Source organism: Rousettus aegyptiacus, unplaced genomic scaffold (genome assembly GCF_014176215.1).
Source record: "Rousettus aegyptiacus isolate mRouAeg1 unplaced genomic scaffold, mRouAeg1.p scaffold_m13_p_12, whole genome shotgun sequence".
Classification (NCBI taxonomy): domain Eukaryota; kingdom Metazoa; phylum Chordata; class Mammalia; order Chiroptera; family Pteropodidae; genus Rousettus; species Rousettus aegyptiacus.
In genome coordinates, this window is record NW_023416287.1 from 11,289,634 (window position 1) to 11,310,215 (window position 20,582).

At 49.5% G+C, this 20,582-nt stretch overlaps 1 protein-coding gene across 4 annotated transcripts in view; it reads right to left on the reverse strand.

The window, feature by feature from the left end:
- Positions 1–26: 26 nt before the first annotated feature.
- Positions 27–20,582, reverse strand: part of PKIG (cAMP-dependent protein kinase inhibitor gamma) — a 66,348-nt gene continuing 45,792 nt past the window's right edge. For all 4 annotated transcript variants that reach the window (XM_036229370.1, XM_016152420.2, XM_016152419.2 and 1 more), the window contains exons 2-4: positions 18,944–19,013; positions 3,436–3,609; positions 27–801 (exon numbers count right to left, since the gene is read on the reverse strand). In XM_036229370.1, the coding sequence (XP_036085263.1) occupies positions 722–801; positions 3,436–3,583 (228 nt within the window). In that variant the 5' untranslated portion in view covers positions 3,584–3,609; positions 18,944–19,013 and the 3' untranslated portion in view covers positions 27–721. The remainder of the gene's footprint in view (positions 802–3,435; positions 3,610–18,943; positions 19,014–20,582) is intronic.

Consider the following 20,582-nt stretch of genomic DNA (forward strand, 5'->3'; position numbering starts at 1 on the left):
AGCGAGAAATAATCATCTTAAACCAGTCACACAAATCATCATTTATTTCCTGGGTCCCAGGTGTTACTTATCTCGGTAGAAAGAAGGGGCGAAGAGTTGATCCACGTAGTTTTGAGCACAAAAATCTCTTCTCTAAAAATGTATCTGTGAAGCTCCGTGAGGAAACCTCAGAGCTGCATAGATGGGCAAAGAGTTTAGCTTACAATGGCTCCCCCCGAAAAAAGTGAATTGTCAGCTCCTTCCCTCTCTGCTGAAAAACGTTTAAAAATTTTTAAAAGTTTAAAAGTGTTTAAAAAAAAAAAAAAAGGATTAGAAGGTCTTGACCTAGAAGGTGGGGGTTGGGGAAGAGGAAGTAGAGCTGGAACATGGTCCCTGCCCAGGTCGCTCATGAGAGGAGCGCCCTTGGGTGGGCTGCTCGCCCTGGCGGGCGGGGCCCAGCCCGAGTCCTAGCGCTCACTGAATAAATAACATCCTGTGGTTACAGTGTCGTGAAAGTGTACCTGGGCACGGTGAGGAGGTGGCGGGAGCGTGGAGCCTGCAGGTGTGGGCGGAGGGCCTTCCCAGGGTAAGGGCCACGGTGGCCTCTCGGGGTGCCTTTCAGTCTGGCCTTGCTTGCCTGGGACACAGGGCTCAGAGAAGAGGCTGCCGGGCCAGCGCCAGGGCTCCCTGTCCAGGTGGGGACTGCAGGTCTCTCTTCCAGCCTCCTTGTGCAAGGTCAGATTCAAGATGAGGCGGTCCCATCGCTGCTCTCGGGCTGATTGCTGGCTTCCTTGTCTGGGGCGCCTGTCTCCGCCTGTCCTTCTGGAGAGGAGAGACGCGTATACACAAATGAGAAGCACGGAAGGTCTGGAAGGGCCTGGCCGAAGCGCTAACAGTAGATGAGCCCTGGGGAGCAGGACAGGATTAGGGGTGGTGGTGGCCAACAGGAAGCTTAGCCTGGTCCCTAACATTTTAATGCTTACAAAGAGAATGCACACGGTGTTACTAGTATAATTAAACCCTGTTAAAGGCCAGGATTGTGATGGACGCTAAAAGCGTCAGGTACACAGCAGCTGACAGCTGGGAAAGAGGGCGAATGGGAGGTCCCAGCATGCACTGGTGTAGGGTAGTTGTTCTTAGAAGATAGAACAAGGTGTCAGACGAGGCCAGCTCAGGGGAGTACCGGGGTATGGCCCGCGTACGGTGCGGGCAGAGTCTGCTGTGACTGTCCCGTTGTGCTGTGTCCTCCCCAGACCAGCCACATCTCCCTATCTGGCCTCTGTCTTTGCGTCCTTAGGCTGAGCGCTTCATGGGACTAAGGAGAACCACACAGCACTACCGAGCTCTGTGCAATCCATGCAGTGCCCAGAGGTGGGATTACGTGCATGACGTGAATGAGAGAACCGCGGCCGGAGACCAAGCGGTCTCGTAAAGCAGCATTCTTTGGAGTTTATAGAGGCCTGTCGTCCTTGACCTTGCCGCGTTCTGCTCTTGCAGCCGTCTTGGGAAGCGGGTGTTGGTGGGAAGTGGTGCAGGCAGAACTTGGACGTCTGGCTCCCCTGCCCCTCCCCCAGGCTGCCTCCTATCCTGGGAGGTCCCTGTAGCAAAGGTCCGGCCCCAGAGGGTCCTTCTGGCCCTGCCAGAAGCCTGCACTTTGGGTACATTTCCCAGCTTGTGGTGCCCTACTTGGCCCTGAGCCTCCCACGCCAGCAAGCAGGAACAGTCTTGCTAGATTCCCCAGTAATCTCTGCTCTGCCTTTTCCTTGCTATGGCATCCTGGCGATTCATTTACCCTCTGAACCTCTGCTTCCTGATCCATAAAGCAAGGACAATGACAATTCTGCCTGTGTATAAGGTGGCTGAAAGGCCTGTATGCGGTCACCTGACATGGGAACGTCTCAGCCAAGAATAATGCTTCCTCTGCGCCAGTCCCAGCCCTCTTGGCCTGGGAAAGAGGTCCGTAAGCACCTTCCTCACCGGCCAGCACCCTTGGGTCTCTTGGGGCCAGTTTCAGAGCACAATCTGAAAATGCTTCAGGGTCACTCACCGCTGAGCAGCGTACTCATTCACGCCTGGTCTGTTGTTTCCCGTTACAGGGCCAAGTAAAGAAACGCTCGTGCTCCCCACATAAGGAAACAGCAGGGAGGGTTCACACACCCCGCAGACCTGGGGAGGCCGCCTGTGCAGCTGTCCCACACCCCGCCCTGAGCGCCTCACTCCCTTGCCGTGAGCACTGTTCCCTCCTCGGCTCCCCCTTCTAAATGTCAGTCACGTGTCATGCACGTGGAGGACCCAGACACTTCAGGGATTTTGAATCAGACAGGGGGAAACAGGTATCAGAAAGGCCTGGGTCCCCGGACGAGTGGCTGCAACCGCTGAGGTAGGGGAGACAGAAGAGAGTTTAGCACAGCTGAGGAAAGGGGGTACAGATGTTCGAGCCCCCTGGCAGCGTGCCTGGGTGACAGCTGGTCATTCAGCTGGGCAGTGAACAGCCACTGACTGGGCACCTCTATCATGTTTCAAACGCCCCCGAGCACAAGACATCCTGTGTGGGAGTGGCTCCCCCCCGCCCCCCGCCTGAGAGGCGGTGCGGTCAGGTGTGGTCAGGGGCGTCCCCTCAGCAGAGCAGTCTGTTCTCTAAGAATGAGGAGGACGAGCCAGGCAAGAGGAGGGCAGGGAGAGCCAGACAGAGGGAGCAGTGCGTCAAGGCACCGGGGGAGAGAGCGGAGGTGAGCGGTGTGAGATCCATAGAGGCTCATGTGCCCTGGTAGGGAGTTGAGGTCACATGACAAAGGAGGGTGGCGGGGGAGGGGAGCTTCTTGGGCAGGTGCTGGGGCAGCCAGGTTCTCGTCCTAACTACGTTAACTTGCTGGGGACCCTGAGTGAGCTACCTAACTTCTCTGGGCCACTTTGTCCAAATAAAGAACACGACAGGGCTGGATTCGTGCCCCCACAAAGTCTTCTCTGCTCTGTACTCACAGGTCACTTCTGGCCAGAAAGGACCAAGGACTGTGGACTAGGGGCTATACGGAAAACAACAGGGCTGTGGCCCTCCAGGGACAGCTCCGTGGAAGACACACGGGGCCCGACAGCTGCAGTGTGCCATGGGAAGTGAGGTGACAGACACACCTCTGTGGCGGCGAGGGGAGGAGGCAGGTCCCGGGTACTATCTGGGGCCCAGATGCTGCTTCCTCTGTTCACTCACGGCCTGTGGTGTCCACGCGCGCCCCGTGCGCGGGGAAGAGAAGGCCCCGCTCTGCAGGGCTCACGTTTACACCCTCGAGACCCTGTAAGGGTGCGGGTCGGGGGTGGGGCAGTTTAGATGTCAGGGAACGCTCCTTTGAGCACCTGGTATGTGAGCCTGGGGTGGGGATGAGGCGGTGGCAGCCACAGGGTTGGCCGGGGCATGTTCTAGCGAGGGAAGCGACCGGGCGGAAGTGCGGAGGGGGGTCTGACCTGCCCCCTCGAGCGCCAGCTCGCCCATGTCCCCCGCCAGCTTCCTCACGCTCACGGCCTCGGAGTCTCCCTGGATGTCAGGGACGGCGTTCCGACGGCCCGTCCGGTCACAGGAGATGAAGTCCGAGTAGGAGGACTCGACTTCCATCACGCCTGTCGCATCGCTCTTCGGGCCTGTGGGGACAAGGGCAGGAGGGCCGCGGTGAGTCCAGGTGCATCCTGCAGGGAGGACTTGGCCCTGCTCCTCGGCACTGATGCCAGCTGACAAAATGACAGTTACCGCCTTGATCGCTGAAGGCAAAACAGAAAACACAGCAAAGTACAAACAACCAAAAGTCGCCTGTAATTGCACGCCCAGAAAACCACCTACATTTTAAATAATAACCATCTTTCAAATTCCTGATAAACACCTACACATTTACCAATGTCAAGTGCCAGGCGCAGGCTAAGTGCTGCAGACGCAGGAAGGGACAGGTCGGCCATGGTCCCTGCCTGCAGGGAGCTTACGGCCTACGGGGGTGGCGTCACACTACCTAACCACTTAAGTACCACAGTGTTCAGGTTTTCTAGGGAGGAGGCGGGGTGCTGGAGTGACTAGGCGGGCCTGGCCGAGGCTGGGGGTCAGGAAGAGACGTTTAGCGCAGATCCAAGGAGAAATAAGGCGTCATCGAGACAAGGAGCCGAGGGCACGAGCCTCTGCGTTGGGCGGAAGGGCTGAAAGAGCTGCAGGCTGGAGGACGGTGGGGGAGGGGCAGCGCCACCATGAACACTGCTGAGCTGGGCAAGTCTGGGATCACGTCTGCAACTGGGCCCCCGAGGGGTTTAGGCCAGGTCATGAATGATCAGATCTGCGCTTTCAAAGAGGACCCTGGCGACGGAGTTGAGCAGGGCCCAGAAGGGGGCAAGTGATGAGGCTCCTGCAAAAGCTCAGGTGTGAGAAAGACGGTGGGTGGAGGAAGGAGACGGCAGTGGGCAGAGTCTAGGTGTAGTCTGGAGGATCAATCAGCAGCACTTGGTTTTGACTGAGGGGAAAGTGAGCTTTCTGACATGAATCAGCAGGTGGACAGACGCGGAATTTCCTGCGGTGGGGAGGAGCAGAGGAAGAATATTTGGGGAGTGACCGCGGGGTTCTATTTGACAGAGCTCTGTTTGCCCATGTGAACTCTGAGATGCCTGTGAGCCCTCCCAGGGGAGAGGTGAAGTATATAAGCCAGGGCTGGAGCTCAGAAGAGCTGAGCGAGGACATGGGGAGGAAAGACGGGAAGTCAGAGGGGTCATCGCTACAGAGATGGTGGTTAACAGTCCTCAGCCTAGGGAGAGAAGAGAACCACATTCATAAAGAAGAGCCAAATACATTCCAAAAATTTTCGGGGGATCATACTACATAGAGTATTTCACAGCCTGCTTTTTGGAACACGAGAACACGTCGCTGAGGTTCCCGCTAGGTGATTTCTGAATGTGCGTACTCAGATGCACCAGGATTTGATCGGGCCCCTAGAAATGAACATGGAGGCGGCTCCGCCATCACAGACAGTACCAGCTGTTTACGTAAACTGCTGCGCCTGTCTCCAGTTCTCGCCTTATATTCCCAGAAGTAGAGCTGCTGGGCTAAAAGGAAGGATCGAAATGTGAAGACACTGTTTCGGCACACTGCCAAGCTGCCCTCAGGAAAGGCAGTGGTACAGCTGACCCTTGAGCGATGCAGGGGTCCAGGCGCTGACCACCCGAGCAGTTGAAAATCCTCATACGACTCAAGTCGGCCCTCGTACTTAGATTCCCAACAGCCAGCTGACAAATGAAGAATTGTGTAGGTCAACTGGAAAAAATCCGCGTGTAAGCGGACTCACGCAGTTCAAATGTGCATTGTTCAAGGGTCAACTGTACTTGACAAAAAAAAAAAAAATGAGGGAAAAACCTTATAGATTCAGTACTGTTCCTGTTTATACTTCCACTAGCAGCATATAAGATTGTCGATTTACATGCACCCTTGCCAACAATAGGTAATGCTATCATGTGAAAAATGTTAACCTGCTCAGAGGATGCAAGCATCTCACCGAGCACCCGTGATGCTCTGAAGGCAATCAGATCACACAGTCACCGCCTGGACTCTGGCCACCTGCAGACCCTGACCTGGGAAATGGGAGGGGTGATCTCAGGCAGCAGGCCCCAATGCTTTTTGCCACCAGGGACCAGTGCTCCTATGAGAATCTAATGCCTGATGTCTTCCTAAGGAGGAGGACCCAGTAAATCCCAGTTCTAGACACAGAGGCAAATGCCGATGCTCTCTGTAGCGTGAGGACGTTTACTGCACGTGGTCAGTAAAAGCAAGCTGCAGAGAGCAACCTGAATGTCCATCGGGAGGCTAGGCGTTATATTATAAAGTACTGCATTCATAAAAAAAAAAAAAAAAAAAAATACACCAGATGGACCTGTACTGGCATAGCAAAGTTTCTGAAATAAACTGTTAACTGCAAAATGTAGGCTGCAAAACAACACCTAAAATAAAACCCAGTTTCTATGGGGCGAGAGAGCAGACACAAGAGAAAAAAAAAACCTGTCAAGTATTCTTTGTGACTAAGAGGAGCTTTCACTTCTAAGACTATATATTTGTAAAGGTGGAAGTTTTCATAAGCTCAAGTTATTGTGTAATAACTTGAAGTAACTGATGTTGGCAGAATATTCCCAAAAGTACCCTGGGTGGAGCTCGGTAAGTGCTTTGGGGGGAGGAGAAAGGAGGGGGTGGGGGCGGAGAGAGAGTGTGTGTGTGAGTGAGTGTGAGTGTGAGTGTGTGTGTGGGGGGGGTGGACACAGAGAGGAAGGAGGGGCTGGCCAGTATGTAAACCTGGACCCACATCACCCCACAACACCTAGCTCAGAAGAGACATCTGAAGGAAAAGTTAGGGGCACTCAAAGACCAGGCAGACGGGAAAGGGGAAGTGTCCTATAGTAGAAAGAGAAAAGAGAGTAAAGTGACCTTGTGTTAGGAGCCTGGCCCTGCCACCAGACCTGAGACTCTACGGTAATCCCCCAAGGCTCCAGCAGAGGGCACACCCAGCCTGGTTTTTCTTGGCTGCCCTGTGAGAAAGAAGCTGCCCTACTTTACTTGTCTCTTTGGCTCTTAGCAAAAAACAAATCAAAGACAACGAAACAACAATGGACTCCGAAGTCCCAGAGCAGGTTCCTTCCACAGCACACAGGAGTTTCACTCGTACACTCAGCCTCTGCGTAAACCGCTCCAAGCATCAGAACAGGGGAACAGCCTGTTGCAATAACAGCGGCAACAATGAAAATTACAACAATTCTTAACAGTAAGTGAGGGTAATGTTTACCAAGTCGTTATGTTTTCCACACCTCCCTTACTGAACTGCTACAAAAGCCCTCTGAGGTCAGTGAGGTGAGCTGATAACCCAGACTCAGGCCTCAGGCGGACCTGGCTCCTAGGCCTGGGCTCATCCCACATCCGCCTGGACGGGACAGACCCTGCACAGGCCACACTGCCTCCCCGAGCCCTGTTTCCTCAGCAATTTTACTCCATCTAGACTTCTGTCTAGCTTTTCACCGTGCCAGACTGGAAGGCCTGACGCTGGCAGCTGAGCCCACATGGTCTGGCTGCTCCATCCTCTGATTCTCAACCAGCACCTGGGAAAGAGTAGGCGTTCGACAGATACTCCTCAAATTAAATTTGAATCTGGCTGGCTGTCTTCCTTCCCTCCACCCCTCTTTCCCTATCTTTGGGGATGATAAAGCGACTCAGAACTGTTGTTGGGTGACGCCTCTGTCCGCTGTAGGCTGTGGTAGTGATGTTCTCGTCTGCTATCTCTAGGACCTGACACCACGGGGTGAAGTTACAGGCTCCATCTAAAAGGAACAGACACCCTGTGGCTTTGGCTCCCGCCTCTGCCTGGCTGACCTTACATGCTGCCCGGCGCAGGAAGCTGACACTCCTGGCGCGGAGAGGGAAGGGTGCCAAGCTCCAAACCCAATCCTGGAAAACACCAACCGAGCCAGTGAGCTCCAGCTGCCGCATCCCCACCTGCTCAGGAAATAGCAGTTCCACAGATGGGTCTGGGGTGCGTGTCTGGGGACCGCTCTCGCACGTTTCATTTCCCTTCAACATTTGTACTCTTCCCTCACTCTCTGTTCTTTAAAGTCAATGGCAAAGGTGGAAATATAAAGAATCCTCAGAGTTGGAAATGGCATCAGAAAGTGCTCGCTCTCAGAATGTTGATGAGAGTGTAAACTGTCAGGATGTCTCTGGGGAGTGAGTGACCCGACAAGATAAATCAAGAAACCTCAACTTTTTTCATATCCTTGAGCCACTAAGTCAGTATGTCTGCCAAGTCAGTGTATAATAACTTATTCTAAAAAAAAAAAAAAATCTGTTGTGCATGAAGACAAATGTATAAACATGTTCATCACAGTATTTATAATAGTCAAAAGCTAAAGACACCGAAATGAGCTCCTAAATGGACATGTCAAATGTCGTACGTGGACAACAGAGAAGTACATCCATATTTAACCAATTTGTATCCCAATGAAATACCATTCAGGCATTAAAAGATTTGTGAATATTTTTTAAAGACATGGGAAGATGTTCACACATATTGCTAAAGGAAGAATCTCAATGACATGATCACATGTATTAGTATGACTTAATTATAAATGATTTAAATGCTTTCTGTATTTCCTAAAATTTTACAGTGAAAACATTCACTATTTTAAAATCATTTCATTTTTGAATATGTGCATGTGGTATAAAACTTAAAAGGTACAAAGGGAAAAAGACGGCTTGGCGGCCTTCTCACAGACGCCCTCCCCAAGGCAAGCAGACAGGCTGTGCAATATACAAGGGAGAGTCCCATCCCTCCCTCCATCCCTCCCTCCATCCCTCCCTCCAAACCTCCATCCCTCCCTCCAAACCTCCCTTCTTTTCCTCATTTAAAACAGGAAGTTGTTTTCCATTTTGCTTTTTACATTTAAAAATATATCCTGGGACCAATTCCAGATCACCCTGATGCCACTGCAGCAGTGATCACATCGAAACCCTAGAAACAAATCCAAAGTCCTTAAATAGCTACATTTTTTTTTTAATTGGCTGCATGGTATTCTGTTGTTTCACTGCTGTAGACTGTTTTATTTATTTTCCTATTAATGGACTTCGGGGTTGTTTTCATAAAAGTAAATTGCCGCATTAAAGGATCTATGATTTTTTTTTTTTTTTTTTTTTTACTCCTACAGCACCTGGTCGTCCTAGGTGGTCTCCCATCCAAGCACTAACCAGGCCGGACCCTGCTTAGCTTCCGAGATTAGACAAGATCGGGAGCGTTCAGGCGGCATGGCTGTAGACTATGACTTTTTTTTTGACATCAGATCTTGCCAAATTTTCCTCTGCACAGGTTATGTAATTCCAGTTGGGCACGTACGAGGAGACTTCCAGCACTGTCTCCCCGGCCGCCCCCGCCCCCCTCCTGAAGTGTGAAAACACTATCTGGTTTAGTTTGCTCTGCTCCTTGAGTGAACCTGAGTATCTTTCCGCGTGTATTTCCCTTTCTGCGCACTGTTTATTTGAATATTTTTTCCCATTTTCCTACTGGATTGTAGCTCTTTTTTCCTATTGGTTTGTAGCTCTTTGTATATAGAAGAAATCAGTCTGTTGCCTTGAGAGAAGTTACGGGTAATTTTTACTTGTCATTTGTGCTTCGACTTTAATTTTTGGCATTTCTCCCCATGCATACATTTTTTTTTTTTTCTATTCACATAGTCAAATTGATCTATATTTTATTTTATGGTTTCTGGGTTCTGGGTCATACTTAGAAATGCCTTCCCACTCTGAGATTGGTAAAGAACTCTCCCTTGTTTATTTCTTACGCTTTTAATGGCTCTATTTTTCACACTTAAATCTTTGATTGATCTGGAACTTATTTGCTATAAAGTATGAGTTTGAGATCCACCTTTTTTTTTTCCCTATTTACTCAAAACCATTTGTGAAATAATCAGACTGACAGGGATCCCAGAGCTCAGACAAGCCTCTCATTAACAGCTGGGGAAACCGAGGTTCACAAGGGCAAAGCGACTTGCCCCAAGTCCTTGAATCTAGGGGCCCTAACTCCTGGTCTAGAGCTCTCTCCCACACCACGCTGCCCCCTCGGGAGCCCCAACAACATGGCAAGTCTCTGAGGGGATGTGTGGTGTGGCCGAAGGCGTCCGGTGTGGGCCTCTAGCCTGGTGTTCTGTGTAGTAACTCAGAGACCCTGGACAAGTCCCCTTACCTCTCTTTGCTCCAGTGACATGGGGATGAACAGCGACACCCTGCTGCTCAGGGCTGCTGCGAAGACTCACAGAGACGACGTGTGTGGAGTCTGATAAGGTACGTGGGACGTAAGAGGCGTGCGATTAATAAAATCGTTAGTACGGTCCATTTTTGTTGGGTGATATCAGTAAAACTGTCCTTTTGACATTTTTGATCAACTCCTTTGTTTTTACTGTTGAATGATGCACAGCAGGCGACAAGTGATCCTTTCTTCTTCTTTGCTTTATGGTGCTGAGTGGAATGTAAGTTCCACAAAAGTGGTGACCTGTCAGGTACACTGCTGTATCTGAGAGGCCTAACATACCGGTGAAGCTCAATGAATATTTGATGAGTGACTGCAGACTAGATGATGTTCTAGATTCCAGGGTAGCAAGAGCCAAGGGGTGTGCAGCCCTGCATTATAATGATGCCCAAAGGCCTAGCTCAATCTCCATGCGGGAAGGTGACCCCCGATGAGTCCCTTCCTCTCTCCCAGCTTCCTTTCCTCCATCTAAATAATGAAGGTTGAAATATAATCTCTAAGTCTCTTCCAGTCCTGACATTTCATTCATTTATTTATCTATCCTTCCATCCATCCGTCCATCCATCCGTCCGTCCATCTACTCAGTGTTGACTGAGCATCTTCACACTGGAGACTAAAAAGACATTTACAATCTGATAAGAGAAAAGGCATTGAACATGTAAATGAATTCATCACAGACTGTTCTAAGTGCTAGGGACAAAAAGAACAGGTTCTCTGCGTGTGGATGATTCGGTTAAGGGTTGTATGGTCAGGGAAGGCGTCCTTGAGGAGGTGACCTTGGGCTGAGAGCCACAGGACAGTTCGAGAGGGTGATCCGGGCAGAGCCAACGATCTGCGTCTACGGCGATCCCATGTCCCCTATCTCATCTTGAGCCCTATAGGTGCTCAAGAGAAACATTCTTTCCTTCTTCTGTATCCTCAGGACTTGGTGACGTCCTGGGGTCTGGACACTTGTAAGGCACTTGACTGACCCTGAACGCCCAGGTCGGAAGGGAGGAGCCCTGTGCTCGGCTTCCCAGACCCTCCCGCAGTGGCCCAAGGTCAGAGGCCATGACTCCCGCAGGTGCTCGCCCTGGGCACCGTCAGGTTTCCCCACAGGAAGCTGCCTTCTCCCTCGGGTTTTCATTCTCCCCCCGCGTGGTGCACTAAAGAGGCCCCAGCCCCTGCCAAAAACTACACAGTCTGCTCCAAGTCTGCAGCTATTAGTCCTCAGCGCTCAGGCAGATTCCATTACAGCTCCAGATTGTTTTCCAAATATATCAGAAAGGTCATTTCCTGTTTTTTTTTTTTTCTTTTTTAAAAATTAAATGTTTGCAGAGACCATACAAAAAGAAAGCTGACCGTTTTGCAGAGGACACAGCACAGAGCGGAACGTGGTCCCATGGGAGAGGCCTCCTGGGGGTGAGGCGAGTGCTCTAAGGCTTCTTCTGAGGGGAGAAAGGGCTGAGCGAAGCTGATGGAAATGCCAGGGCCTATTCCGCTGGCATGCCTCAAATCCAAAGGGACGCGGCTTCTCTGATGGGCAGCCGGCAGCAGAGAGGCACTGAGGCGAGCAGAAAAGTCAGGGCCCCAAACAGCACATTTCTGAGAACCTGGGAAAGGGCAAGGCGGCCGGGTCCAGCCACGTGCGGCCTGTGGGGACGGGCACCACGATCTGTCTCATGCCTTAGGGGCACATCCAGCTCGGAGTCACCAGAGAGGAGCCCATCTTCTGCCAGGGCAATGCCCGTCACTCACTCAGAGTGGCCCCCAGTGAAGCTTCATTTGGAGGTAGCCATGCACGGCCATGGCCTCTGCAGCTGGAGGGCCGGACCAGCGGCCCGCGCGCAGTGCAGGCCTGTGGAGACACCGGCTGTGGAGGCCTCACGGTGAGGAGGCCAGGGCAGGGTGCTGGCGTCAGGAAGGTCCTCGCTTACTTCCCGGATTGCCAGTCCCTGAGGACATCGTTCTGTCCTCCAGGGGCTTTCAGAAAGCACACTCTCTGGGCCTCCCCACAGGCACTTCCTTTATCAGGGACCTTTGTGTTAGAGACCCCAGGATCGGGACCTGGGTCCTCTTCTCTCTTTATTTACTCCCCCCTAAGGGTCCTTACCCCTTTCCTAAATAGTGTGTGTTGAGGACGCCCAAACAGCCCCAGGCTTGCCTTTAGAGCTCCAAGATTTGCCTGGTTAGCATGTCTCCCCGCTACCTCGCCAGCATTTTGAACTTCACATGCCGAGTTACAAAGCCGCTCTCTCCAGCCTTCCCCAGCTCTGTTAGGGCGCCCTCCGTCCAGCCTGCTCAAGCTGGACACCTGAAGCTGTCCTGGATTCCTCCTCCTCCTTCGCCACGCACATACGACCCATCACCAGTTCCTGCCATCTCTACTTGCAAAGCGGAGCCTGAACTGAACCCCGCCGCCCCCACGTGCGCCATCTGGCCTCCGTCACTTCTCGCCTGCACCCCTGGTGGAACCCCCTCTTGCCCTTCGCCCAAGGTCCATTTTCTGCACAAGCAGCCAGGGTAATGTTCTCCAATCAGGCATCGGGTCATGCGATTCCCGTGCTTCGTTTAACCTTTGATGCTTTTCGATTCCACATCTGGCGAAATCCGACGTCTCTGCACCAGCCCCTGAAGTCCTGCGTGGTGGACTGGCCCCGCCTTCCTCTGTGACCTTTCTGTCTCATTTCCACTTGTCTCGGCCCATTTTGCTCTGAACACAGTGGCTCCTCTTTAATTCCTCAAACCGGCTAAGCTCTTCTTGATCTCGAGGCCTCCGTGAGACTGTTCCCTCTGCCTGGAATGTTCTGTGTCACTCTGCTCTTTACGGAGTCTCATAAGTGGATTCCTGGCCCTGACTTTTCAAATTTCCCTGCTCTGGGACACGACGCAGGGGCCCCGCAGGGCGTGAAGCCTCCGGAATCCCTCTGCCCACCACCACTGCATGGAACAAAGATCTGGCTGAATCACCTGCTGTTCTGTATGGCGTGGCAGACACAGTGAGGGCCCTGGGGTCACCTCAGCTTCTGTCTGCTCCCCAGCTGAGTGACTCACCTGACTGCAGGTTCCTCTTCTGTAAAATCAGGGTGCAACAACTACCTTGAAAGGTGGTTGTGGGGATTAAGTACAGCCAACATTTACGGACTGCAGGCCAGACTGTGCTAAGGACCTTAGAGGCATTATTTATTTTTCTAGCAACTCTATGAAGCAGAAAGCATTATTATTCCTGTTCTCCAGAAGAGGAAGCTGAGGCCTAGAGAGGTTAAGTAGCTTGCCCAAGGTCATGTACCCAGAGTGTGAGGCAGGGTCAAGCCTGAACTGTTGGGTTAGGAAGCATGGAAATGAATTAACATCATGCCTGGCACAAAGGAAGGGTCTGTTGAAAAGTGTCCGTTCCCTTTTCTCCCTTTCTTTCTCCTCAATCCCCAAACTTATCTTATCATAAGGCATTTCTAAGGCAAGAGCAAGGAAGCAGTGAAGTCCCAAGAAAATATTCAAAAATGCTGGCAGAAACATAAGCCCAGATGTGTTTTACCCACGCTTAGGCAAAATTCTGTTTAGAATGTTCAGCTAGGGGTAAAAATCTCCAGAATCTTTTTGTCACGTTGGGCTGATTCTCTGAATTCTGCCACAAAATTCTATTTTTTGTTATCTAACTTCACAGCAAAAGTAAAAATAACTATTTTGTGGGTACAGATTTTACAATTCTCACCAATCCAGTGGCTATATTCTACCCTGAGGCCGGGCAGTATTAGTACTTCATGCAGGGCTGGGGGCTGGCGATTGAGACAGTGATACAAACTCTGTAAGCCAAGAAAGTCTGTGCTTCTATGGAGGTCTTTTGAAAGAGGCGGACAGGTCCAGCTGCATCACCGCTTGGAGACCATCTGGGTCCTCCTGGCCTCCTGCTATTTATGAATTATCTACACTTGGTGAGGCCTCAGCTGGAAAGCAAGGTTCCTCCCCACCACGGTGTGGAGGAAGCGAGGGTGAGGCCACTTCTGAGCAGGCCAGAGACTGACCAAGCTCCAGCTCTACCGATGCCGGGCTGGGCACCTCTGGGCTACGTTCTTCCCCGTAAATCTCGGAGCTCTAAGCGTGGAATGAAGAGGTAAACTGGGCATCCCTGTGATGGTTCTGAAACAGGTCTGCAAATTCTCTGATATTCCTCCGATCAAGAGGTGAAGCCTAATTTGCATCCTCTTGAATGAACTGGCTTTAGTGACTTGTTTCTAACTAAGAGAATGCCACAGAACAATGGATGCTGTGTGACTTCCAAAGTAAGGTTGGAAAAGGTGACAGTTTCTAGCCGGCTGTCTCTCGGGACACGTGTCTTTAGAGCTCTGACCTGCGTCTAGGACATCCGAGGCTGCCAGGAAGCCCAGACCAGCCCCGGGAAGTGACGGCATGGAGAGCCCTGACACAGCAGAGGGGGGCGCGGCTGGTGGCCCCGAGCTGCAGGGGCCCCGAGCTGCCCCGGCACCAGGCGCTGTGCAACTGCCGTTGCATCGAGACCCAAGCCAGAACTGTCCAGCCAAGCTGTTCCCAAATCCCTGCCCACAGAAGCCATGAAAGACAGCAAATGACTGTTGTTGTTTTAAACCACTAAGTACTGAGGGGGAACATGTTATGCAGGAACGGCTCATCAGAGTGATCTGTAAAGCTACTTCCAGCTCAGGGGTTCCACTCTGGTTCCTCTAGGATCTATAAAAAGCATGCCCAAACCCACTGCGGAGAATGAAAGGAAGGTGTTATCTCTGTAATGTTAATTCATCCGTTCGTTCATGCAACAAAATTTAACTGATCGGTCAGCCTGTACCAGGCTTGGGACGAGATGCCATCGCTATGAAAACAGTAGAGTTCCCGGTGTAGTTCAGGCGCCCACATTAAGACACTGTACACAAGATTCCCAAGCCCCTGGGGTTCAGTACGCTAGTCCTCTACCCGCCACTCCCTACCTGCAGGCACCAAGTCTTCACGGCACTGCCAGCCCTCAGCCCAAGCGTCCTGCGTAACTCTGAGTGGCCCGAGACAGAGACCCCTCGGCCTGAGCACCTTCTCCCCTGAGCATCTTCTGATCCAGCAGAAGAGACAGGGTCTCCTTGTTTCGCTACCTGCGGCACCTTGACTTCTCCCTAACAGTCACTGCACTTGTGATTCACTCAACGGTCATGCGGCAAACACGGACTGAGGTGTCCCCGGAGCCAGGCACAACACAGGTGCTGGCACAGCTGCTCGACGTCCGCCTTCCCGACTGGCTCCAGAAGGGTGGGTCCCCGGCATCCTCGTGTGCCACTGTATCCCCCGCACGGCTCCTGACACCCGGAAGGTGCTCGGAAAATACACTCGTGTGAATGAATTAATGGGTAAACAGACAAAATCAGAACTTAAGAACATCCACGTTCTCAAGCCAGTGATTAAAACAACCATGAGTCCTGGCTCTTGACCAAATAAAAAACGACGACGGTAATAACGAAATAAAAATAGCCAACACGTGGAGCATGTATAGGCTATGCATCGGACGTGGTAATGACTGCTTTCCACCTAGCATCTTATTCATACTTCGCAGCAGCCTAGCATGATCCGATGATCCCTTTTACGCACAGCTAGGACGTACTGGAGGCGGGATTCACAGCCAGGACTGGCTGGCTCCCAGGCCCAAGGCCTCAGAGGTGGCACCTCTCTTTGGCTCAAGGAAGCAGAGGATGTAGGAGCCCTAGGAAAAGGTGAGCTTCGAGGAGCTGAAGTGGCAGGGGGGGACCGACTGGGAGAAGAAAGCGAGGTTCTCCTCGGTCCTCATTCACACCTGTGTCCGTGTAGTCGCGTGCCCTGGGAGTGTTCCGCTCGAGCACTGAGAATTACGGCACCTTCCTTCATTCCTTCCGTCATTCTCTCTTGCCAGCAATGGCACTAAGGGTACTTTCAGAGGCGCTGCATTGTTTAACCCTCACGATGGAGAGCCCGGGGCTCAGAGAAGTGGTGAGTCACCCAAGGACCTCCAGCCAGTAAGTGACCAGATCGGGACCTGAATCGTGTTTCCTCATTCCTGACTCGGAGCACATTCTTTGGGATGGTACATTCTGGAGATGGCTGGCTCTGTCCTGATGTGGATGATACTGCATCTGTCTCATCCCCAGCAGAGAACTGCTCTTTGACCAAACACTCTGCCTCTCTGGCTTCTCTCAGCTCAAATGGCGAGCTCTGCCCGGGTCGAATGAGGCCGCTCACTGTGATAACGGGGGTGAGGGGCTTTCGGAGCGATTTGCTGAGCACCCACCACAGGGCCTGCTGCATGGACCTAATACATGTTTCCTAAAAGAACAAATGAGTGAGTCAGGAGAGACAGACCCTGACTCTTCTAACACGAAGTAGCTCAAGAGAGAAACAGCTCAAATAGCGCGTCCCCCGAGTGCCCGACAGGATCCTGTGCAAGCTGCCTCCTGAGTCTCTGCATGAGTGCCCTTCACGGTGACAACTGCGGCGAGGCAGAGAGAGAAATCAAGCCAGGGATTCAGATGACAGAAAAAAGATCCTGTGCCGAACTGCCACTGGTTCTGACGCCAACAGAGGAATGAGTCCCCACGAAAGCATCCTCGTTTTACAGCCGTTCACCGAGAGGAGCCTATTTGACAGGTGACGCCGACAAGTGGAAATCACTCTGAAAAAATTGTGTCTCTTGCCTATGTTAACCCCCAGTTCCAGCTTGGAGCTTCTTAGCTAATAAAACCATTTATAAAATACATCGAGTCAAATTTCATTTGTCTAATTATTCCTGAGGGAATGACTCACTCCAGATCACCAAGATTCCCACAATGATACTCTTTTAAGTATCGAAACTTTATCTGGAGACAAAGTAGATTAGTGGTTGCCTAGGACTGAGGAGGGTTGGGGGAATGGAAGGGTGATGAATAAAGTGTGTCGGGTTTCTTTTTGGAGTAATGAAAATGTTCTAACATCGATTAAGGTGATGGATTCACAACTCTGTAAATATACTGAAGGCCGCAGAATTGTACACTTTAAATGGGTGAATTGTATGGTATGTGAATTATATTTCAATAAAGCTGTAAAAAAAAACCCTTTTTGAATTATAATGGACAAATATTCTCCTGTTATCACACTAATGCATTAATGATTACCCATTAACCTTTCCTTAATGATGTAAGAACATTGCTGTGAGTACAGTTTTTCATATCTGCTACAACACAGCAATGCTCTCAGTATTATAAAATACAGGGCTGTTTGCCCAACACCAAACAGCCTCTTTTTTCCCTACTTATGTTATTTTCCTCTAAAAAATGCCCTTTACTTTCACCTTAAAGCTTGCTGGTTAGCTCATGTGTTCAGGTCATACATCACTTACTGAAGTCAATGTGATCGCTTACTGGCTGTGTGATCTCTGGAGAATTACTAGATCTCTCTGTGCCTCAGTTTCTCCGTATGTAAAGTAAGAGAACCAACCTCACTGGAGGGTGGTGAGGATTAAACAAGATACTATGTATAAAGCGTTCTTGCTGTTCTTGGCAGTGGTAACCTGCATTGAATTTCAGCTATCAACACCATTCTTGATGATGTCAGCGTAGCTGCCTGGAGCAACCCGAGAACTCTGAACTCCAAACCAGAAAAGCCGCGCGGTGTGTTTGATACACCCGGTGAGTTCAGTGAGATAAAACAGGGCTGGGGGGACAATTTCGTGATGGACTTTGGGACATCCCATGGGATGGCTCTGAGCTTCAGCGAGATTGGGTAATTAGTCCCAGTTCACCACCAAACAGAAAAACCTGGAGGCCTGGTGAGGTCTCCCATGATCCTGGTATCTGGGATGTTAGTGTCCAAGGAGACATAGTGGCCCAAAACACTTCGGGCTCTCTCTCTGGACCAACAGTTCGTAAAATTCAGAGGTCAAAGACACATTGAAAATATGAAAAAAGCTATAGACACTTGGCCCCTGTGTGTGTGTGATACACACAAAACTGTACCCACGGTTATAGGGGGCTCCTGAATCCCAGAAGCCAACCATAAAGCCCTGGTTTAAAAACCTCTAGATTCCATATCACCCGAGCATTCCCAAGGTCAGTGGCTCTGGGCCCCGACGCTCCCATAGCAGCTGGAACAGAAGGCCCCTTGGAGGCCTGCCCTCCTAAACCGGACTTGGCCAGATAAACAGTCCTGGGAGCTGACTGCTACATCCCAGTTACTACAAACATCTGCATCCAGGGGATTCCCAGGGGCACTGAGTCAGAACAGGACACAGGCTGGGTGGTTGGGAAGCTACTGCAGGGCAATGCCCAGAGGCCATGCTGATAAGCAGCCAGGGAGCTCCAACCCCGGGGCAGCTGCCAGCCAGACCAGACTCTTGCTCTATCAACAGAGAAGAGGACTTGCAGGAGAGGTGCTAGAGGCAGGCTAGGCCACGAGAGGGAATTCAAAGGATCTGGAAAGTCCCCGACCTCCCTGGACTGCTAGAACTCAGAGAAGTAAAGGCTGGAGAGTCTACCCCAACTGCAAGGAGATGGCACTAAAGGGGTGTTGGGGGGTAGTGGAGGTGGCCAAAGCATTGACCAGAGGCTATTAAAAACTATCTACTTACACCAGAAACATGTAGATACCATAAAAATATAAACACTGGCTCAAGGTGGCCACACTTCCAGGCCACTCATGCTCTGTGAACTCAAGTCCCTTCCGACTGGGAGTGACTTGTGCCATCTCTCCCCATCGGACCACTGGCCAGTGCTTGTTTCTTTGGGCTGGGTTTTGCTTGCGTTTACACCTCTACCACAGTGTTAAGATGACCATAACGTGCCCTAGTCCTTATAAAACTAGCTTTACGACAGACAAGTGGTGGACAGGAAAGTTAGCATCATACCCAAATTTGCTAATAACTCTTGTGTACGCTTCCATTGCTTAAGCGGACAGCTAAAGAACCCCGTTCTCTTTTAAGCCACTACAGGTAAATTGTCTTCCTGATGCTCTACAGAAAGTGTCTCTAAATGGGATGGATCAGCTCTGTGAAGTTCCAGCGTGATGTCATCGTATCATTCCTGAAAAGCAGCTTTTCTGCCTTTTCTTCACGGGGCCAAAAAAATTCCTCTCTAAGTTCAATTGGAACCTCTATCTTTTCTTTCCTCCAACAGAATAAAGGTTTTGGAGCAAAAGCCGTGATGCTACGGTAGAGGGGTGTGAACGGCGTAGCCACCCACCTGGTTTAGTTTCTTTCTCCTGCTTGCATCTCTTCAGATGTTCCACTGTCGACTAATCAGCGTGGAAACACTAAGAAACCAGAAGAAAAAAAAAAATTAAAGTCGGTTATCTTCAGGGTTGTAAACTGCAACAGTCTTTCGGGAAAACAAGTTATCAATACCTATGAACATGTTAAGTGTACACATCCTTTGGGTCAGTCAAAAATCTAGGAATCTATACTATCGATAGGCTCACATGAGTAAAAGGATGTTCGGTAAAACATATTGTGTAATAGTAAAAAAAAAAAAGGGAGAAATGAATGTGTGTTAAAATGAAAAGAGTTAAATTATGGTGTGGCAATACAATGAGAAACTCTACAGACAAATAATACGGGAGATTTTGTGCCATTGACATGGAAAGATAGACATGCTCTAATATTAAAAATGAGTTTAAGACTGTTTACATTACCACTTTTTAATATAAATATGAACATGATTATTTATGCTTAGCAAAAAAGGTAGAGCATTTTTGTGCATACTTTTTTTTTTTTTTGTATCTACGTAGAAAAAGGTGAACAGCAAACTATAAACGACAGCTCTGAGACTCTGAGAGAAAGGAATGAAAGTGTCTTTCACATTTGTACATTATATATTTGTTTTGGTTGAAAACTTTTAAAGAGGCATACGTAATTTTCATAATCATTATACGTGCTGTCTATCTAAAATTCTAAACTATCAAGAGTGAGGGCAAAAGACATTTCCAGACAAAGACTGGGCAAACTGAACATTCAGAGACTCCAACACTCTCCAACAGAAAGGAAAGTAAACACAGAAAATAAGTGAGATTTTAGAATCAACAGTGATAAAGAAATCGGTAAGTATATTGGTAAATTTAAAGAAGTACCGATTGAGTAAAATGAAGGTCACGGGGAGATTAAAACAATTCCGACAATATTTGGCAGTATTACATGTTTTATAATAACAACATTGAGGACAGAAGACAAAACAGTTAAAACTTTTTAAGGTCCTTGATTATTCAAGACAAACACAGAAATAAGGTTTTACTTTACGAAACATCCGTGATGTATGTTAAAGGTTTAAAGGTAAAAATAACGAAACATAGAAATAGAACGCAAATGTTCTAAACTGGTTAGCATGCTCCTGGGTAGAAAAGGTTAATCATTCAAAAACTGTCAATCCTCCCCAAATTATCATATATTAGTAATTAAATTTCAGTAGGAATACTAATAGTTTCTTTGGAGGGGGGTAAGGATAAAATTACTTTAAAGTTCATATGGAATAATGCATATCCAAGGAAATGAGATAAGAAATAGTAAAGAGAATTATAAAAAATATTTAGGGGATTTGTCTTATGAGATAATAAAAATTTACTTTAAAGATGTCATAATAAAAATATACGATATTAATATAAGAACAGACGAAAAGGTATGTGAACTAGAATAGCAGGTCTAGAAACAGATACAGTAAAGTACTTTACTTATGATAAGGATGGGATTTCAATGCAAAATAGAAAAGGTGGCTTATTTAATTAATGGTATGGGCATATCTGGAATAAACAAAATTCCTATGTGTAAACTGCGTACAAAGGGATTGAAGATTCAGGATTAAACTAAAACCATGAAAGTATTAGAACATCATT